At 30.2% G+C, this 20,018-nt stretch overlaps 2 protein-coding genes across 9 annotated transcripts; one reads left to right on the top strand and one right to left on the bottom strand.

Annotated features, from left to right (window-relative positions):
* Nucleotides 1-1,487: 1,487 nt before the first annotated feature.
* INPP5E (Inositol-3-phosphate synthase) lies at nt 1,488-8,146 on the bottom strand. 3 transcript variants are annotated; one of them, XM_076524313.1, is made up of 6 exons: nt 6,093-8,146; nt 4,846-5,067; nt 3,825-4,137; nt 3,174-3,733; nt 2,609-3,077; nt 1,488-2,532 (listed from the first exon to the last, which is right to left on the bottom strand). In XM_076524313.1, exons 1-6 carry the CDS (start codon nt 6,613-6,615, stop codon nt 2,418-2,420), a joined length of 2,202 nt encoding a protein of 733 aa, XP_076380428.1. In that variant the 5' UTR covers nt 6,616-8,146; the 3' UTR covers nt 1,488-2,417. The 3 variants fall into 3 exon arrangements, with proteins under 3 accessions (XP_076380428.1, XP_076380429.1, XP_076380427.1); XM_076524314.1 differs by lacking the exon at nt 4,846-5,067 and having other exon boundaries at nt 6,093-7,989; XM_076524312.1 differs by lacking the exon at nt 6,093-8,146 and having other exon boundaries at nt 4,846-6,063.
* A 1,513-nt stretch (nt 8,147-9,659) lies between these two features.
* Nucleotides 9,660-19,976, top strand: LOC117217712 (uncharacterized). 6 transcript variants are annotated; one of them, XM_033465524.2, is made up of 8 exons: nt 9,660-9,804; nt 11,691-11,825; nt 12,689-12,892; nt 12,995-15,118; nt 15,258-15,439; nt 15,536-15,854; nt 15,974-16,183; nt 16,737-19,976. In XM_033465524.2, the coding sequence occupies exons 2-7, from the start codon at nt 11,741-11,743 to the stop codon at nt 16,174-16,176; spliced, it is 3,117 nt and encodes a 1,038-aa protein (XP_033321415.2). In that variant the 5' UTR covers nt 9,660-9,804; nt 11,691-11,740; the 3' UTR covers nt 16,177-16,183; nt 16,737-19,976. The 6 variants fall into 6 exon arrangements, with proteins under 6 accessions (XP_033321415.2, XP_076380293.1, XP_033321412.2 ...); XM_076524178.1 differs by lacking the exon at nt 9,660-9,804 and adding an exon at nt 9,830-10,246; XM_033465521.2 differs by lacking the exon at nt 9,660-9,804 and adding an exon at nt 10,261-10,630 and having other exon boundaries at nt 13,001-15,118.
* Nucleotides 19,977-20,018: the final 42 nt, after the last annotated feature.

The raw sequence follows: 20,018 nt of genomic DNA, 5'->3' as shown, positions 1-20,018 counted from the left end.
TAGTTCTTAGCCTAAATTTTAATTTGAGCGCTCGTATTTCCTTTCTTCATATTGATAATTGCTACATAACTACACTAGCTACATTGCTATATAACACGTAAAGGTTGTTTACATCGCTTAAGAAAGAAATACATAGATCGGTACATAATTTGATTTTAAAATTATGTCAAGCGGTATAACAAAAATCGGAGATGAAACGTCTTCGAAAACATCTATCACATTATTTGGAATACCAATTATTCAAACAAAATGTCAGGGAGACGCTCATTTTTACGGAATTGTTGGCGGCATCACGTGTGGATTAGTATCATATTTATTTACAAGTAAGGCAAGGATATCATCGCATATAGGAGTAGGATGTTACGCTGTGACAACCTTATGTTATGCGTATTATTGCATGAATCAAAACTATAAAATGACGAAACAAATGAGGTTGATGCAAAAAGCTATGTATGAGGCAGATTCTATGAGATCTGTCAATAAAAAAGATGAGTTATCAGAACATAAACTTGAAACTATTTGAAAGTATGATTATACTTATGTAAAAATGTGTATACTTATTTGACATGGTAAAACGTATAATAAAAGTATGTATAAAAACATTAAGCATTAGAAATATGTGTATGTATAATTATACATATTTGTGATCCAAAACTATTTCTCTAGAATAATTGTAAAATCATATTATATTTTATTATAAATTTATTACGTTTATTTGTTAATACCTTTATTTTTATAGATGCTTTAAGACTAGTCACAAACGAAACTTTTGTCATGGAGACAAATTAGAAGTTATTTCTTGCGAAGATTTCATATTTATTTTTAGATTTCTAGAAATACATATGTTAATAATGGAATAAAATTTGTGAAAATTATTTATTCCCGTAGAAAAATCAATAATTCAAATGATTATTTAAAGAAATCATTTAAATGACAATATAATTATGTACGTTCATTTAACATTTAAATGGTTGAAGTTGTTACGCAAAACTTTTGTTTCTGTCCCTAATCTGACAACAGATTATGGTAGCAAGAGCTGTTACCTACAGCGTTACAAACTATTATGATTCACTATTTGTAAATGTTGCGATAAAATGTGATAAATTGCTAAAAAGAATGATAGAGAAGAGAAGGAACGAGGAACTTTAGGAGCGGGAGTAAAGGAGCCCTTCCACAAGTTATTCTCCCTCTAGCATCTTTCATCGCATTGCTTATGTTTATCTGTTGTTAGTTACAAAAACTGGAATTTGACATTGTAGGTTTGACTAACTAGGCACTTATATAAAAAATTGCGCTATATTGTGATAGAACTTGTTAAACAATGTAAAAGTTTGTCTGTTTTCAATATTTATATAACTTATTCGAAATATTTAATGAAGTGTGTTACATAGAATTTAGAAATTTCATTTATTACTTTTTCCTAGTACAATTTGGTTTTTTCTATTGCTAAATGTAAAGGATATTGAAGGATTTTTATATGACAAACATTTTTCATAATGAAAGAAACATTTAATTTGCAGTGTACACAAACGAGTCCCTTCTATGCATACGTAATATATAAACTACAATGTTAACTTTTATTAAGGATGATAAACAATTTATTTATGGAATAATAGTAACGTCTTTTGACATTAATACATTAGGTGGTCCCAATAAATAAATTGGTAAAATAAAATAAATAGCTTATTAACTACAGAACTATGGCTCAAACAGTTATTAATGTTGTATACAATAGTCACAAAATCTATACTTCGGTTTTATAGTTTAATGTAGACTAGGTTTGTACGTTTTTCACATAAAAGTATTCGTGTACAAATAAAAGAAAGTTTTTAAAGAAACATTACTTTTAGTTACAACTCTAATAATACTTGCAATACAAGTGGAAATGGAATAGTTAAGCGCATAGATGTCTTATGTCTTTTGGTGTCTTTATCACTCTTATCAAATAATTTATGTCACATACAAATGAGTGCTATAAAATAACAATACAACTCTTTAACTTCTATACACGTTATAAATGTTAGGATAGCTGCATACTATCTTAATAGTTCTTATTGCACTCCTCTAAATTATATGTATGCCTAAAAAATCTTGGCATTATAGTTACTAATTATAAAAAAGATTAATTCACATATATCTTTTCCTGACTAGATATTACAAAGTGCACATATAATATATAATATAGAATACAGTACATATACAGTAACATGCTATAATAAGTGTACTTCATGTAAAAAAGTTATTAACAGTTATAAATTTTTTTGTATATATAGAGTATACAAAAAGAAACAATTTTGATCGTGAAAATGGTAATAGTTATAATTTCATATTTTGGCATTGAATAATTAGAATCATTAAATACATAATACAAACTTGACAGTATGAAATTTTCTCATCAATGAAATTTCTAACAATGATTATTGAATTGAACATACTTTTGAAGTTCCATGTGAATCATCCATAGCAGCTGCACGTCTTTTTATGCCCTCTAAATATACTTCACGATTAAACAAACCACCACCTAAAGGAATTCTGTAAGAAATATTAATTAACCACTGCAATATTTTGTAAGTTTGAATTATATTAGCTGTAGATGATAAGTACATACATGTCAATACCGGGCCTTATGATTGTTTTGAAAACACCCCACACAGGTTTATGATCCGAAGTACAAATGCTTGGTACGGAATCATATACTAAGCATTCTATTACTCCATCTTTATATGAATTTGTGCTTTCATGACTAACTCGTCGAATATATCCTTTTGTATGCCCTTTTCCCTTGAAGAGGATCCTGTCAGTATATGCAGGTGTGCGTTGCTTACTACTTGAATCAAAATTCTGTGTTCCAGGATCATATTTATAAGTGGGTGGAAATGTGATTGGTGCTTCTTCAAATCCACGTAAAACAGCTCCTTCATTAAGAGTTGTTCGTAATTGGTCTTTATGTAAATTTACTGGGGATTGTTGAGGAAAGCATGTATCTGTAACCCATTGTATAACTTCTTCTCTTGGTTGAGCCAAACGAAAATTTAAGTCACCACACCAAAATACACAATCGAAATTTTGTGTCACATCTAAAATTTTTATTATTTTTAATGATTATGCAATGGTTTTGCAATTGAGTAAAATGAAATAATGAAATGTATTGAAATTAGGAATAATATTTGTACCTTTGCTCCTATGCCTTGTAGGTAAATCTTTCGGAAGATCAAGATTTCTGATTATTCTTTTAATATCATTGACTCGTTCTTTGACTTTATCTTGATGTGCAGTTAGATGTGCAGTAACAAACAGAAAACTTGTACCAAATAACATTAAAGCTATAGCTACTGCTCCTTTTGTTCTAAAAGCAGTACCTGTTCTCGTAGAAAAGCTAGCATCTTCAGCAATAGAACAAAACCAAATTAAATCTCTTCTTAAAAAGAGAGCGAGATGTAATGTTCCTAAACCAGTACTGAAGAGTAATACATGCGAAGGACCAAGAGTTTCCTGTAAAGCTGCTTCCCATTCGTTTCGTTCAGAACATGATTCTTGTGTTCCAATTGCCAATAAGTCTGGGACAGTTTCTATATCTGATGGTAACATAAAATCATTTAATTCTTTTGGTGGATTTTGTCCATTCATGTTCCATGTCCCAACAAAAATTTTCAATTCACGATTTGGTAAAACTTTCTCGAGTTCTACAGGTCCAAGTAAAGAATTTGCTGCAATTCTTCCATGAAGAAAATTTCTGTAATAAAATGTTAAATTATAACATTTTTTTATATATATAAAACTGATATATGTATAGAATTACAATTTCACTGAGTTCTTATACATACCTTTCACGTGCCTTTTGTGTTGGGATCAGATTAGGGATTTGAGCTGCTAGTAATGCTTGTTTTGCTAAACTATCTATAGAGACTCCACTTGTTTGAGACCGATGACGTTCCTTTTTCTTAGATAGAGCATCATGTGATGTAGAACGAGGTTTGAGCTGAACAGGTGCACTCCTTACAGATTCTGGACTTGAGTGTCGCATAGAATTTGTTGGTGAATTTACTACTAAATTATCCACTGAACGTCTATGTATTAGTTTTTGTCTTATACATGTAGGAACATTTGGAGAAATAGATCCAGAAGATGAATTTTCACCTAAAACATAAAAAGGTGACAAAATTAAAAAATTCATTGTTTGAGAAAAGGTACAGTATTTATTGTCACCACTGAGAAATTTTACATTTACAAGACCATTGATAAATTATCTTTAATACACATATAAATGTATCAAGTTCTGTTTATAATTTGTAAGAACTCATTCCTTTTATAACAATAATAAAATATATTTACCACAAAACTAAAATGCAAAATCTTTTGAGATAGTGTGAAATAATTATTGATGCAATTAAACATTTCTTAACTTGTTAACTCTCATTTAAGTCAATTTCCTGTTAAGCACAGTGTTTGAATAAAATGGAATAAAGTATAATGTATGTACCTATAATAAAATCAGATTAGTGTAATTGTTTCTTTTTAGATACCTGAATTTACATGAAGTACATGTTGTGATCAAACATCTATAAATGTTTAATTAATGTATAAAAGCATATAATTTTGGTTTTGTTCTTACAGATCAGTAATATGCATAAATTATTATGAATCACTTGCAAGGAAGGCTAACCATTACATAGTACACTTTATGACATTTGTATAATTATAATAATGTCATATCTTAAATACCAATAGTTTACAAAGTGGATAAATAATCAGAATAATTCGGATTTTTATACTAACAAAATAAAAAATATTTGAAGAAGCACAAGAATCAAATTTTAAGCAGCAAATATACTTCATTTATTGTACCTTCTTTTCCTGGGTTTTCAGTATTATTAGATTCACTATATTGAACCATACTGTAAACTTCATGAGGATTGTAAAACTGCCGTTCCATTTCCAGAAAGAAATATGTGATATACTTTCCTTTTGTAAAATATTCATCCTTTAAATTTTTTTCACTTCTTTCATACTCAATAAAAAGTTCATTTTCATCTTCTGATGATTCTTCAAATAAATCTTCTGTTAAATCTGCAGAAAAATCGCTATCTTCACTACTTTCTTGGCCTACTGTTTTTGTTTCTTTTATTAATAATTTATGTGTTCCATGCAAAAAACTTGCCGTATTAGAATTTGGTACCAAATTTGGCATTCTAATAGAAGGATTTAAATATTTTGTAGACTTATTTTCATTCGATTGATATACATGGTTTACTTCATCATAAGATTGTGCTAGGAAAGCAATTTTTATATCTAAATTCCTATCTGAACTAGAAATAAATTTCTTTTTCCCTGTGTACATATCCATATCAGTTACACTTTTGTTATGCGTAGGTATGTTATCAGTATATGTTTTACTTATTTGTTTTGAATTTGAAGGTACAGTAAACACAGTTCTTGTATTGTCATAATAATTTGTACTGCTTCCAGCAATACCAACATTTAATTTATTGTTAATATCTGGTTGCAACACTAACACATTTTTATTTTCATATATATCACTATGAGCTTCAACATTTAAATTATCAATGAATTCCTTTGAAGTTTCTTTGATTTTTGAATTTTGTATTTCTCCTTCTTCTAATTTTCTACTTCCATCTTTTTTAAATTTTCTATACAATTTAGCAAGGAAAGAAGGTGTTTTGCCTTTAGCATGTGCATCTGCCATTTTTTGGAAATGTTATTTAAATTCTGCTTTCAACATGTTCTAACGTCAAAAATTAAATGTCAACTGATTCTCAGTAAAACCTACACATCTCCTTGTATAAGAGCAATAAAACCAATTCTTCTTCTACAGCAATGGAGTAAGACAAGGTGGGGATATACAAGGTCAGCATATGATTTAATCAGATTAAGCAGTTGACAGAAAAAGATGTAAGTATAGAAAGGAACTTGAGTGCTTAAATGAATTCAATTCAATAATATATATATTACACAATATATATATTATTTACATAAAAGATAAGAAAATTTTGTAATAAATAATATTGAAGCTTGCATTTATGCTCTAAATAAATTATAGTATGTCATTATTGAATATAAATTTCCTTTCTTACCTTCAACAAAAGTACTTTGCTGCTGCTGTTGTTCTTTCCCAACAAAAATATTCTTATCCAACGTATTTTCTTGAATGCTATGTGTACTATTTGGTGTATATACATATTCTTGGTCTACTAATACATCAGTTTGGCAATTTCCATTAACAGAAACTACTTCAGATTTCACAGATGTACGACTTAATGTAGTTGGAGATAATCTACTAACAGTTAAACTTTGTGGCGGTGTTCTGCTTCGTTCTGTTATTGCACAGCACAATGACAGTTTTGTACTAGTATGAGATCCATGTTGTGAATTTTCTGTTTTAGAATTCTTCTTTGAATTACTGTCTTTACAAGATGTCTCCAAACAGCCAACTTTGGTTTTTTTGTTCATAAGCATATGGCAAAGAGACTTTTTCTTTTGTTTAGATTTGGGTGAAATTTCTGTTCTAGTAGTATTAGTTGCATTAGATATACAATTTTCTTCATTTTGCTCCATAGTGATGTTCTTAATTACTTGTATATATTTCGAACACAACATAAATGATTCATTACCATGAAATAAATTATTCTATTGATGACTTTATCAAGTCCACTAATTAGGAAATGTCCATTAAGCTGATTTTGTGTTATATATAATATTATAAAGTAAATCAACCTTTATTTTATCATATAATAATAATTGTAAATATGTTATTTTTCAATGTGTCTCATCATATGATCAATTGTTGTTTTTATATTTATAACTATAACATTTTCTTTTATAAAATTGTGTGTAATACTTCCAGCCTTTTTATTAAATTGTATAATATAGACTAAAATTGTAAATCATGGTGTTTTATCTTGTTAACAAATGTAATAATTTATTTTACTAATAGTTTAATATTTGTATTTTTAAATTTCTAAATAGATACATTTAATATTATGTTAACATAAGTAACTATGCTTCAAATATTAATTAATTTAATACTTTTATATAGACTAATGTAGGCAAAGTGATTAGAGTAGGTGCAAATAATACATGTTTGTACATATATTATTTAGGATGGCAATTTAATTTGAATCTTTGTTGCCTTAGTATCATAGGCACAGGATTTTTCTTCATTGCATAGAGATGCATGGACATATAGCCAGATATATTATATATATATATATATATATGTACATGAATAAAGATGTATGTATATTTGATTATGCTCAAGAAATTTATCCTTCTGAATTTTTCTTCCTTTCTAATATTGTGCTGTATGAAAACATTGTCGGTTGAATATTACAAATTAATTTGGTTTAAATTACATACACTTTTTTTATTCCGTTAGGAAATTCACTTTGAGTTTGATTCTCACAATTAGCAATGCATTGACACGTCATTCACGCCAAATCCATAACAAACTGTATTGCAATTGAAAATACTTGACGGACGATTGACTCTGACTTCCGCTTCCATTTTTATGTATACAGTAAAATGAACGACATAATACGCTTGTTATATTGTTTAAAGATTAATAATAACTCTCATTAATAGCTATTATATAGCAGTAATTATTTTTATTACACATGAAACTGTCACGCGTCGAAATATCGTCTCATTCACATTTGGGGGCTAATTTCTGAACTTGCGCAGCTATCGGTCAAACAGACAGTGACGTTATTATACTGCATGCGTATTGTATAAGATAATATCCTTTGTAAAATTGAAATTTTTTATAATTTTTAAATAAAATTATTGTAAAAATCCTTCTTCGTTATTTTCAGAAGGTTGAATACGTTTTAATTTTAAACGAAAATTCTATCTGTCAAACCGAGCAGACGACGTTTATAAACGCCATATTGTTGGTAGAAGATACTACCTGTGACGCAATACACAATATACTACTTCCTATGCCTACTTTGTATATGTATGCATCAAGTATGTATACAAATACATATACCTTGTTGTTCAGTCCTGCTTGGAGGGTTGCGTCACCATGATGTTTATTTATGTTGACGATACGTGTATACCTGAAGGTATACATACATATATGCATAACTTATTTAATATATAGAACACAAAAATAGTGACTTCATACCATTATTTGATTACGAATTAAAGTATTTTAATACCTTTGCAAATTTCATAAATCTTATCGATTTTATGCATGAATTGTAAAGAACATGTAATGAAATTTGAATAAACATAGCGTATGATAAACGAACATCACTGTAAAATTAATTCATAAAATTTTAATAGAAATATACATTGTAGAAATGATTATCTGAATGTATTCATGTTTTTGACGGAGATCTGTGAAAGATGTACAAATTGTAATATACATTGTACAATAAAAGTACGTTAATCTGAACATGGATTTCTTAAATAATATATAGTAGTGGATCCTATTATTATTTAAATTTAATTACAGTGAATTTATGATAGTTCTAACATTGAAGATCATCATACAATTACGCATGTATGGATATATACATCCGTACATATATTGGATACGGCAGTAGAAGAAATGTCACACTGTGGTAAGTAGCCTTAATGAAACGCACTTAGTGTACATTTACATGTAATCGTTTGGTCAAATATCTTGAAATTGATTTAATATTTTCACGTTAATTTGTATTATTACGTAAAAATTTCCTTATTTTTAGATAGTTATTCTAATAATAAATAAAATAACTTTTAAAGAAATATTCAAACTGATGTCAGAAAATCAATGCATGGGTACCAGCATTATGAAATTAATTAAATTTATCATATTATTTCACATATAATTTTCACTATATTTTGGAAAAAGGTGCATTATACACAATACATAAATTTACATTTTATTTATTTTCATTTGCAGTAGCAGTTTCAAAATATTGCACTTTCTATTAAACAATAATAAATCTTTTAAATAAAATTTGTACCCGCGCTTTTGAATGGTGTGCCGAAAATATGGGCAGAATTCCAATGGAAGAGAATATGTATGTACATATATATATGTATATGTACATATGCGTGAGAAACATGGCTAACGTTAAGGACCGACACATGTTTTAATTAACTTTCTGGTACGAATTGTATTTATGATATAGATAGAGTAATTCTTATGTATAATGTTGCGTATAGTAATTGTGTTTAAATGAAATTTTATAGATATTTTCATTTGTCAACTAAATAATATATAAAACTTTAAATAGGAATCACAGAGTGAAACGTATTTGCAAAATATTACTATAATCTATGTATGCATTCAGAAACATATTCTTTACATTTTACAAGTCTAGAATTAAATTAAAAATATATATAAATTTTTCTCATATGTGTACAATTATGTTCATAAGCGCAAATCGTAATATTGACTGTTTACGAAAGTTTAGATAAAGGTAACAATACTTCTGTACGCTAAGGTCGTATGTTTAAATATTATGACAATTGTATGAAAAAATATGAGATTATACTATTTGTGTAAATTTGTTTGTAACGAGAATAGAAACGTACTCGTACAAAAGGTAAAATATATATATATATATATATATGTAGAACATTGTAGCGTAGAGTTATAAATGAGAAAAAGGTAATATCAGAAAGAGTGAGATAGACACGTAATTGACGCCGCCACCGCAAGGTGTCAGCATTGCATGCGGCTCGCTCGCTAGCGGCCACCATTGTTGAAATTCTGCTTTGGTTGATGCCCCGACGATTTTTTGGCTGAAAATCGTAAATTCGCCAGCCCCTGGCAAGGGCTCTGTGCGGAAGGTGCGTATTCCGTAATAAATCCGCAACTATGTTTAAATCATAATGACCGTCGGTAGTATGTTTCGCGATTAAGGGCCCACCGGGAAAACTCAGTGAAATCGAGTGTGCCCATCGATTTACGCGAAAGAAAGAGGCACCCATGTCCGTGTCGTACGTCCTGTCGGGGTGTTGGTGTTATGTGCGGTGGCTAAATTGTGCATGATACATACGTGCGTGCATGCGTGCCGGTATAATGCAACGCGTTTACTCTGTACAAAATACAATCTGCTTGTCTTAGATCTTACTTGACTAGAGTGGAATCAAGAATTATTTTAATGTGTCTAGAATGCAATATTTAGGCGTCAGCCAAAGATCGCGCGTCTAACTTGCGATTTTTGAATACGTGCACGTTGTTCCACGAGTTAAGACACGCGACTCGCGCGTTATCAGCGATACTATTCAGGTGCGGGGACCACATCCCTGTTTCGCTCATTTGTATATGCGTGTGTGTAAGTGGTTGCGTGTGTGTGTGTGCAGTTTCGCGGGGTTGGAATGTCTTCTCTCCACGCGTTGCACGTTGTGCGTGCATAGGCGTGTGCACACGCGACACACGTCATTCGCTTATGGGTTCATACGTGCGACAGTGTGTATTTTTTACAAGGGTACAAGCACTAGTTGGTTAATGTGATTCTGTTCGTGTATATGTGTGATCTCGTGCAATATATCTACGCATACTGTATGCCACTGGAATTTACGAAAAAGCACGCGAACTCTGTCCAGCTACGACGCTGTCGGCTGAGGAAATCGAGATACACGGTGTCACACTCGCATGCTCATCGCTCCCCTCGTGGGTAACATCGACTATAAAACACTTACACTGTTATTCCTTATATTGTGTATCTCTGGAAACCGTTACAATCTCTTCTCAGTGCCGTTCTGACAGATGCTTTAAATCTTGACGTGTTTGATCTATCAGCAACAATTTTGACAATATAAGTGGTGCATACTGTTTCAAACGACGTCATTAATTGCTATACTTTCGAATGTTGACGTCCCTGTTATTATTTTCAATTATATTTGTTTCTCCTTAATTTTTGATAAAGTGTAAATATTTTCTCTTCTAGTCATTTCACTGATTTCTGTTGTGTCTGAATCAGTATGAAGGAATAATTGGTGTTACTATATTATATTAGTATGTTGTTTTGTGGAGAATATAAAACTAATAGCCTTTTAAAAATGTGTTCTTGTTAGTCTGTTCCATTAAAATCAATTCAATAATCCATTAATCAGATTAGTATTTTATACAATAATATTTTATAATAATATTTATATTTTTACTAATATGATGAGTGTTAAAGTTGAATATCCTAATGTGTAAACTGTATGCAAAAAGGATTTATATATGTTTGTCAGTCATGTAATATCAAAGGTTCCAATATTTATTATAAAAGAAATACTTAAACATTTAGTGTCTACGTATCCAATTAAAATTTGATTTAAAGAATTCCAATAATTTTAGAAATTATAATTTACACGGAGCAGATTAAATTTCTAATTTATGTAATTTAGAAAATAATCACAAATTGAATAAGTATAGGCAGGATACTGATAAACAAAGCATAAAAGGTTTATATCCACATTATGGCATACATTTTTAAATTGCACATGTTGTTCCCAGTTATGGTGAAGATAGTTTCTACCATTCCTTTCATTGATGTTGCTATGGAACAAAAATAATATAATTACAAATATGTCTTTTATAATATAAATATTCCTGTGTTATTTCACAAATAAAAAGTTTTCATTTTAGTTGATGTTGTAATAAGATTTTATTTTAGATATTTGATATCATAGAATTAAAAAAGTATAATTACAATACAGTTTTTACTTGAAATTTTCATTTGCAGGGCTATTCATACTTGGAGTTGCGCCAAAATGGGCGCTATCAAATAATTTCATGCAGTGGAATTACATACAAGAGTTGGTAGCACATGGTGGTGTACCAAATACATACAATTCATGTCATAAGGAGGAAAACACAGGTGTGTTATGTTTAAATTCAACATATGGTAATTAATTCATAAATTAAAAAACCATTGCTAAATAACAATATAGTAAAATTCAGATATACAGAAGAAAGAAGATGTTTTTTATATATATATATATATATAGTACCTGTATAATACTACAAGGAAAGTTATACTATCCATCAGAGTGGTAATAGCAAAATAAATTCAAATAATATTTTTCGTACTAAAAAAGTTACAGGTGCTCATCAGTCTTATGAAAGTAAATATAAAAAGTACTATGAAATTGGAAAACTGATTTGCGATTACCATAGATATTTTAACAATCTTTATCATATATCGGAATACCTGAACATAACACAAAATATCGCACAGTAGAGAAATTTGTCTGAAATCTTGAGACAGTATTAATTATACTTTTAATCTGTTTTGTGTTACCAAAGAAAACAAATCATTTAATTTAGAAAAAATCTTAAGGAACAATAAAGGCTATTATAATAGACAGCAGAGCAAAGATAAAAATATTTGTGTATATTATCACACCTAGAAAGAAATTTAAATAACTGTGCCATCTCAAATAGTACAGATCATTTCTATAATATAAAAAACTTATTATACATAATCCAAGGAAGTTGACTACGGTTTACTAAAATTTTCAGATTTAGAAAATTTAACTCAAAAGTTGAAAATTAAGAAAGCTTCACTGAAAACTTTAAAATACAAATTATATATATGAAAATTCCGAAGTAAACTTTAACTATGCATCACACAGATATTTAGATAAAACAAATTCTTTTACTTTTAACAAATATTCAAATAACAAATTCTCATTGTCTTTATGTGATTATTATTTACATATTTTACATTGAATGTTAAAGATATTGATCCTAAAAGTGAATTTTCTACAGAGCAACATACAAATAAGTCAAAGAATACTTATTTTGCAAGTGTTTGCAAATCAATATTAAGTAATTGGGAGGATTTCGAAATGTCAGGACAATATCCAGGTCATAGCCGACCTCCGGTTGGCACACCTCCACCGCAAACAGTCTGGAACCATCTTACAATGACACAAGGTCAAGGTAATATTATTTAATGTGTCTGTACATAAGTTTCTTTTAGCATTTAATATTACAGTACGCCCTTAGTTCTTAAAAAAAAAACATTGATTTTTATTTAACTAGTTTCAGGCTTAAATATTCATCCAACAGCTTTGTCTGGTGCTGCATTAAGTCCAGCTGGATTTTATACACATCCATCTATGGCAAGGGCATCTCATATAACATCACAACTTACACCTCAACTTGCACATACTCAAGCACCTCCAACATGGCATACACCAACTGTTCCATCAAAGAGTGTTACTCCAGCCAATACTCCAGGAAATCCTTTATTTAGTTTACAAATGCTAGTAGATAATAGACAGAATCAAAGTCAGTATAGAAACTCACCAGGTTCACAGAGTACGTTAGACTTATCTTCTACATCCGAAATTATTCCTGAAAATTATTCTCGAATACCTCAAGATATTCCAATAAGTTTGACTGCGAGAAATGTAGATAAGAGTAGTAGAAATGGAAATATAATATCTCCTCCTATACCTTTAAATGGAGAAACTTCGTCGGATAGTGGAATTAGTTCATCGGTTCCAACACCTAATTCTGTTAGTGAACCAGTTTCACTTTCAACAAAAGAAGCTACAACACCTAAAATAACAGTGAAAAACTTTGGACAAGCTCCGTTCAGTGAAAAAGGCGTGGCAAACCTCCATGATAAAATTAAGGAAATAAGTGTAGATAATTTTACGCAAAAAGTGATAAATCTACCACCTAGTGTAACAATCGAAAGGGTAATGCCAGATAAAAAAGAAACTGAAGTTACAAAGAATAAAGATACATTAAGTGTTATTGCACAAGTGCCAAGAAATGTCCTACCTGTTATTGTAAATCTCACCTCGAAAGGAGACAAAGATGTAACAGACAGTCCAAAACGAGAATCATCACTGGAACGAGAACGAAAAATTGAAGAAACAAATGTAAGATCACCAAAAAATTTACCGAAAAGAGGTAAAAAGGGCGTTGACTCTTTATTGGAAAAATTAGAAGGTGGGAACAAGAAACTTGGTAGCGCTGAAAATATTGGATCTGTCATTGTGATGCCAGTAGAAGAGAAGGACACATCTAGTGTAAAAAGTATGTCTCCAGACCGACAAAAATCGAAGTCTCCAAACAGGGAAGATGAAGTTGTATCTCCAGCATTCAGTAATGACGATTCTAACGATAACACCAAACAACGCAGGAAAAGAAAATTGGAAAAGCCTGTACGACTTAGCAAGGATTCCAAAACAGAAGTAGAAGATATGGAATTGGAGCCCACAGAACCATCAGAGTCTAGAGCATGTGAACCAATAATACCAGGAGATGTGACAAATGCTGTGCCAGTTGTAAAGGTTGAAGACAATACTGAATCAGTAGAGCAGAGAATACCTGATAAAGTCGAAGATAACGTAGAAGAAAGGAGCGAAGAAAACCAACCAATTAGAAGGCGACGAAGTAGCGAAAGTACACCTCCTAGTTCAACTCCTACAAATCAGAGGGTCCGAAGAAAATCTAGCGATGACGCCACTGAATTTTCAAAAGTTACAAGTCCAAAAGGTGTAAATAATACAAATCCATTTAACGAAGTCGAATCAGAACTAGAGAAAATGTTTGCTGGTATTGTTGAAACAGAGACAGATGTCAAAAAAGAAGAATCAAAAACAGAACTTGCAGAATCTGAAAATCAAGCTGGTAGCACAACAAAAACAGACAGTTTAGAAAATAGTATCCTACATCCAAAAGATACACAAAGCCTAAATCTTACTGATGTTTCATCCACAGTTGATACAAAACTGTCTGGAAAAAAGGGCAAGAAAACTAAAGTGCAAGCCGGTAAACGGAAAATATCTAGATCGTCTGAAAATATTTTCGGAGCTATAGGTAATGACATACCCCAAAAAGAAATCAAAAAACGAAAAATGTCTAAAAGTTCAAAGAGGCAAAATGTGTCGAAAAAAACAAAGAAAAATACGAAAATAGACGGACTAAGAGAAATGGCATATGATTCTGGGTCAAATGCAAGTTCTATTAGATCTCGTGGACCGGTAGTTCATGTTGAAGGTCCAAGAGATAGCCCATTAAGCATTCAAGTAGTTAATGCTCCAAGGGAAGATGAAGAAGAAAAAAATAAAGAAAAGCGGAAAAGTGTTGGAAACGGCAACGCAGGAAGAAGTAAGAGACTTAGTCACCAGAACGATTTAGATTATAGGGGTGTGTATTTTTCATATTTTTAACCATTGTATATACACATATAGCATTTACAACATCAGCAGCAATACTTCAAAATTTGTCTATTAAATAGGCATTATCTAATAGATTATGGAAGTTTCACAATATTTTTTCTGTTTAGGTAAAGTCAGTAGAGCTGGTCTCTTCAGTTCAACATTATCATCACGCTATGATGCACATACAACAGATTCTACATGGGTTTGCGTATTTTGTAAGCAGGGTCCACATTCTGTTGTACCTGGGGATCCTTCTCGACCCCATCCCAATCTGGCTGGCCCTCATATAGCACCTGGAACTTACACTGTATGTTGTATCATAGTTTGTTGCATTTGTATTCAGTGGAATTTAAATTTGGGCATTTCATTGATCAGTGATGGTATTTTTTTATTCGCAACACAGGTTCCAGCAGGTGTTTTAAGTGACTTATTTGGTCCATATTTAATTGGTAAAGAACGTTTAGAAGATGGAATTCTATCAGCAGATGAGCAAGAAATTACTACAGAACAAAAAAAGGGCGGTAAAAATAAGAGAAGTTTGAGATATGCTGGTCTAGCTGATCAATTTACTGCGAAAATGGGAAAGAAGAAACGAAATTCTGTAGAAAGTAATACGAATGTCATTTTTACTGGGATGACTGTACTACCAGGGGAAGAACAACGTTGGGAAGTGTGGCTTCACGAACAGTGTGCCGTTTGGGCAGCTGGAGTATATATGGCAGGTATAATCAATGAAATTTATTATACAGATAATTGACATCAAAAAATTTCAATGGGTATGAATGTTACGAAGTAAAATAGTATATTAAAAGAAACTGATTTCCTTTGTTTTTATTTATAGGGGGCAGAGTAACAGGTTTACAAGAAGCAGTGTGGGACGCAGCGAAGTCGATGTGCGACGCATGTGGTTTAACAGGAGCAAATATTGGGTGTGTTAAACGGGGTTGTAAGGCTGTTACACATTACCCTTGTGCTCTGACAAGAGGTTGGCACTTGGATACTAATCAGTATATACCGAAGTGTAACCTTCATCGAGTTACGTGAAACTTCGGTGAGTTTTCAAATAAAATATGCAAAAATTTTTGTACAATGCACATGGCAAATAATATATTATAACTTCAAAATAAAATATTAAATTCAAATTTGCAATAAAAAAGAAAAAGAACTAGCTGCAATTATCGTGATCACGATTAATTTAAACACATTTAACACGTTCACAGTTCGTAGCACCATGTGTTTATTGATAAATTTAATTTTTCAAAACATATATTCCAATTCATGGCAGGAAAATTGATTTGTTGCAATAGAGGATTGTTTCAGAACTAACATGAAGTTAAGGAAGACCAGGAATGAAGGACAGAATTTGTTTATGAAGCATGTGTATTACTTCTTTAAACGTGGTTAAACGTATGTTTATACTCTCTGATGTAGGGCAGGCGAAATGTATTACACGGCTCGTGTTTTTCTTGTTGGGTATACTGGGCTGTGAACGTGTCTCGTTAGCGACTTACCATAGAGACTTTTTATCCTTTTTTGTCATCGCATTTGTTGCTGAACAATAAAGCTTTAATCGAATCTAACCATTGATTCATTTATATTTTCAGCATTTAAGAGTTTTGAGATGTTTTGAAATTACGCTTTGCGTCACATGATGCGTAAGTGTGTTTGAAGCGTGAAAGTATACATGTCATGACAGACATATGGCAATTTCCATACACAAAATATCAATATGCTCGACAGAAATACCTTCCAATGTACAAGATGTTCAAATAAGAATGTTGTTGTCTTTAAGAATTCCAAACGAAAATGGAAATTAACGGAAGCGAAGAAACGGAAGTTCTTCTCGTTAATAAAATTTAATTAATTTTCTTGGCCTGTGGCCTTGAACAGTGGCCTTTTCGACCTAATGTAAAAGCAAGATTTTTAATTTAAAATCTGTAATATAGACAAATCGTTGCTGAGGGATAATATTAATCAAAAAATATTTGCTTTTTTACTCATACTTAAGAAACTTTGGAACGTTACAAAATTTTCCCTGAAACATCATGTACGCAGGAATAGCATATAGGGCATATTGTATCAAAATTTGTAGAAAAAAAAAACAGAATTCGGCGAAGGTTTGATAATTATGGTGTTCCCGCAAAGATTCGTATGTGTGTACATATATAAAATAGGATAGATTATTAATCAATTAAATTTGTGAAATTTGAACATTTATGATAGTTTTCATAAAAAGTGCGGACTAAAGACATACGGACAAGTGTTCTCCTGTGAATGTAAGAAATCACCTGTAAATAACAAAGTTCTTATATGAGAAAATGACTATTATATTATTATAGAATTCCAATGATACCATAAGACATTCTTCCGTTTTTAAAAATCATGCTATTTTAGTAAGCATGTGTAGTTATGTTCTTTACCGCGCGAAAATACATTTAGTATAATGATACTTATTTCTATTATAGTTTTTTGAAGATTATTTGTGACATATAAATCTCATATAGGTGTAAATAAATAGATTTCCGCTCATATAATATTTTATTTCATTTCTTGACCTCGTCATAATTACGTATTTGAAATAAGTTCCATAACTAAAGAGAACGAGCTCACATGTTTACTTAAAAAGAACACTTGTAAAACTTCTAATAAAAATAATAATAATATTATCCTGCTGCTAATACTATTATTATTATTATTACCATTACTATTACTATTATTACTATTATTATTATTATTATTATTATTATTATTATTATTATTATTATTATTATTACTATTATTACTATTACTATTATTGATCCTATCATTAGTTTCAATCAGAAATCGTAAACTTGATTTACAATTAGTAACATTTCGTTTTTGACGTGTGTCAATTGTAAGTTCACTGTTTGCCATTATTTATAAATGTGAAATCGGTGATTTAGATTTAATAGTATGGATACGATTTAGTGGTTGAATTATTCGCTACTTATTATTACAATTTTACGTTAGCTAATATTGATTATTTTATTTTTACTTAATAATATTATTGTATTCATTTACATCATTCTTATTGTTATTGTCATTTTCATCATATTTTGTAAGAATGTAATGAAGATCCGATTTTGTAATAAGAAATATAAAGGCGATACCGATATTGATTCCTTTGATAGACCTGGAGAAATCGATAAAAATCAGGAAAATTGTATAAAAATATATAAAATAAAATGTAAATATCAGTAATTTGAGTAGACGAAAGTGTGCCTGCGTTTAGATATAGATGGACCATTATTTCTTAAAATATTCTGGGTACAAGGAAAAGGTTTGCGTGACAAATTTCTAAGTAAACTTGCACGTATGACATTTAGAAGACTATTCACATTTAAGCATATATTTTATAGTTGAATTAGTTATCAAACATATTGTCAAATAATCCAAAAAAGTGCATAGTTTCACTTCAAAGGACGAAACTTAATCATTGTGTCTTCTAAAAATTACTAATATAAGTACGAAATTGTCTTTGTAAGAAATATGTATTACCTTATACTACGCGACTTTTATATAAACGTTTTCTTCGTACTTACAATATTCAGAGTGATAATGATCGTTTACATTTAAGTGCAAGCACACGTATATAGTATATATGTTATATATACTATTATGTTTATATAAATAGTTACAACTGCTAGTAGTTCACATAATACAGTGAAGTAAAGGTAACCATTTTTGAATATTAGTTATACATTTATTACAATTAAATTGTCGAAATGAAAATAATTCTCTTTGTATATATTATACATATATATACTACATATAGTGAGAAACTTCTTGTAAAAACATTAAAGAACGTGAAAAAGCATTTTATTTAACAATACATTGTGAATGTTTCAGTATAAGATAACAAATGATTTACTCAACAGTAAACATATTTAGGTTTTCTTGAAACTCTTTGAGATACAGCACACTAAGCTTATGCAGCGAACAGTCTTTGCAATGAGAAAGCAAGTACAGTAGAACATATGGCAAAGATGTAATATGAAGAATGAAATTATAAATGAAACGCTTATATATTATATTATGTATGAAAGGAAAACAAAATTCTATCTGAGATGAATAATTGTAATATTAATATTTGTGATACGAAAAATTTCTGAAAGAATAATTCTAGCATGTTATGTTACATTTTGACTCTGCGTACATAGAGCTTTCTTTACATCCTCATGTACAGTTTAATTTTGTAGAAACTTCTTTTAGTATTGTACTATATACATATATATTAGTCCATTCATGGAAAACATAAACTAAAAGACATACAAAAATTTTAGAGACTTTAGAATTCTCTTTGTACGCATAGTTCAATAATACTGTATTTAATCAATTTTGGAAGTGACGTGAAATAATGTTTCACGTCCTGTCTTGTATAGATATTGAAATCTTTTAGCTTGTACATTGCTAAAAAGGTAACTTAAAATATTGTAATAATGAAGCACAAAGAAACGTAAATATCACAATGCCTATAATTAATTTGTATAAACATAGGCCTGTAAAATAAAACTCGCATCGTGATATATAGTGAGAGAGAAAGATATCGTTAGGAATGATAATGGTTTAAAATCAACAGAAAACAATGTATCTTCCTCTCCCTTTCTGTTCAGCCTCTTAAACTTGTTCATAGGTGTACACATTTTTTGTGACCTGATTTAGTAACAACAATTGTTATAAAAGTATCGGATTTTCTCTATTTAAGAACATAAAAAAATGGTAAAAAAAGTCACAGAATGTATTTAAGATTGACACAATGATACAGCTAAGTATACATCTTTGTGTAATATAAATATAATGAATAATAAAATATGATGTCATAAGTCGGAGTAAAAGACAGTTTCGACATAGCCCTTTAAATTCTA

This window comes from Megalopta genalis, chromosome 8 (assembly GCF_051020955.1).
Source record: "Megalopta genalis isolate 19385.01 chromosome 8, iyMegGena1_principal, whole genome shotgun sequence".
Taxonomy (NCBI): domain Eukaryota; kingdom Metazoa; phylum Arthropoda; class Insecta; order Hymenoptera; family Halictidae; genus Megalopta; species Megalopta genalis.
This window is presented reverse-complemented; position numbering and strand designations above follow the sequence as displayed.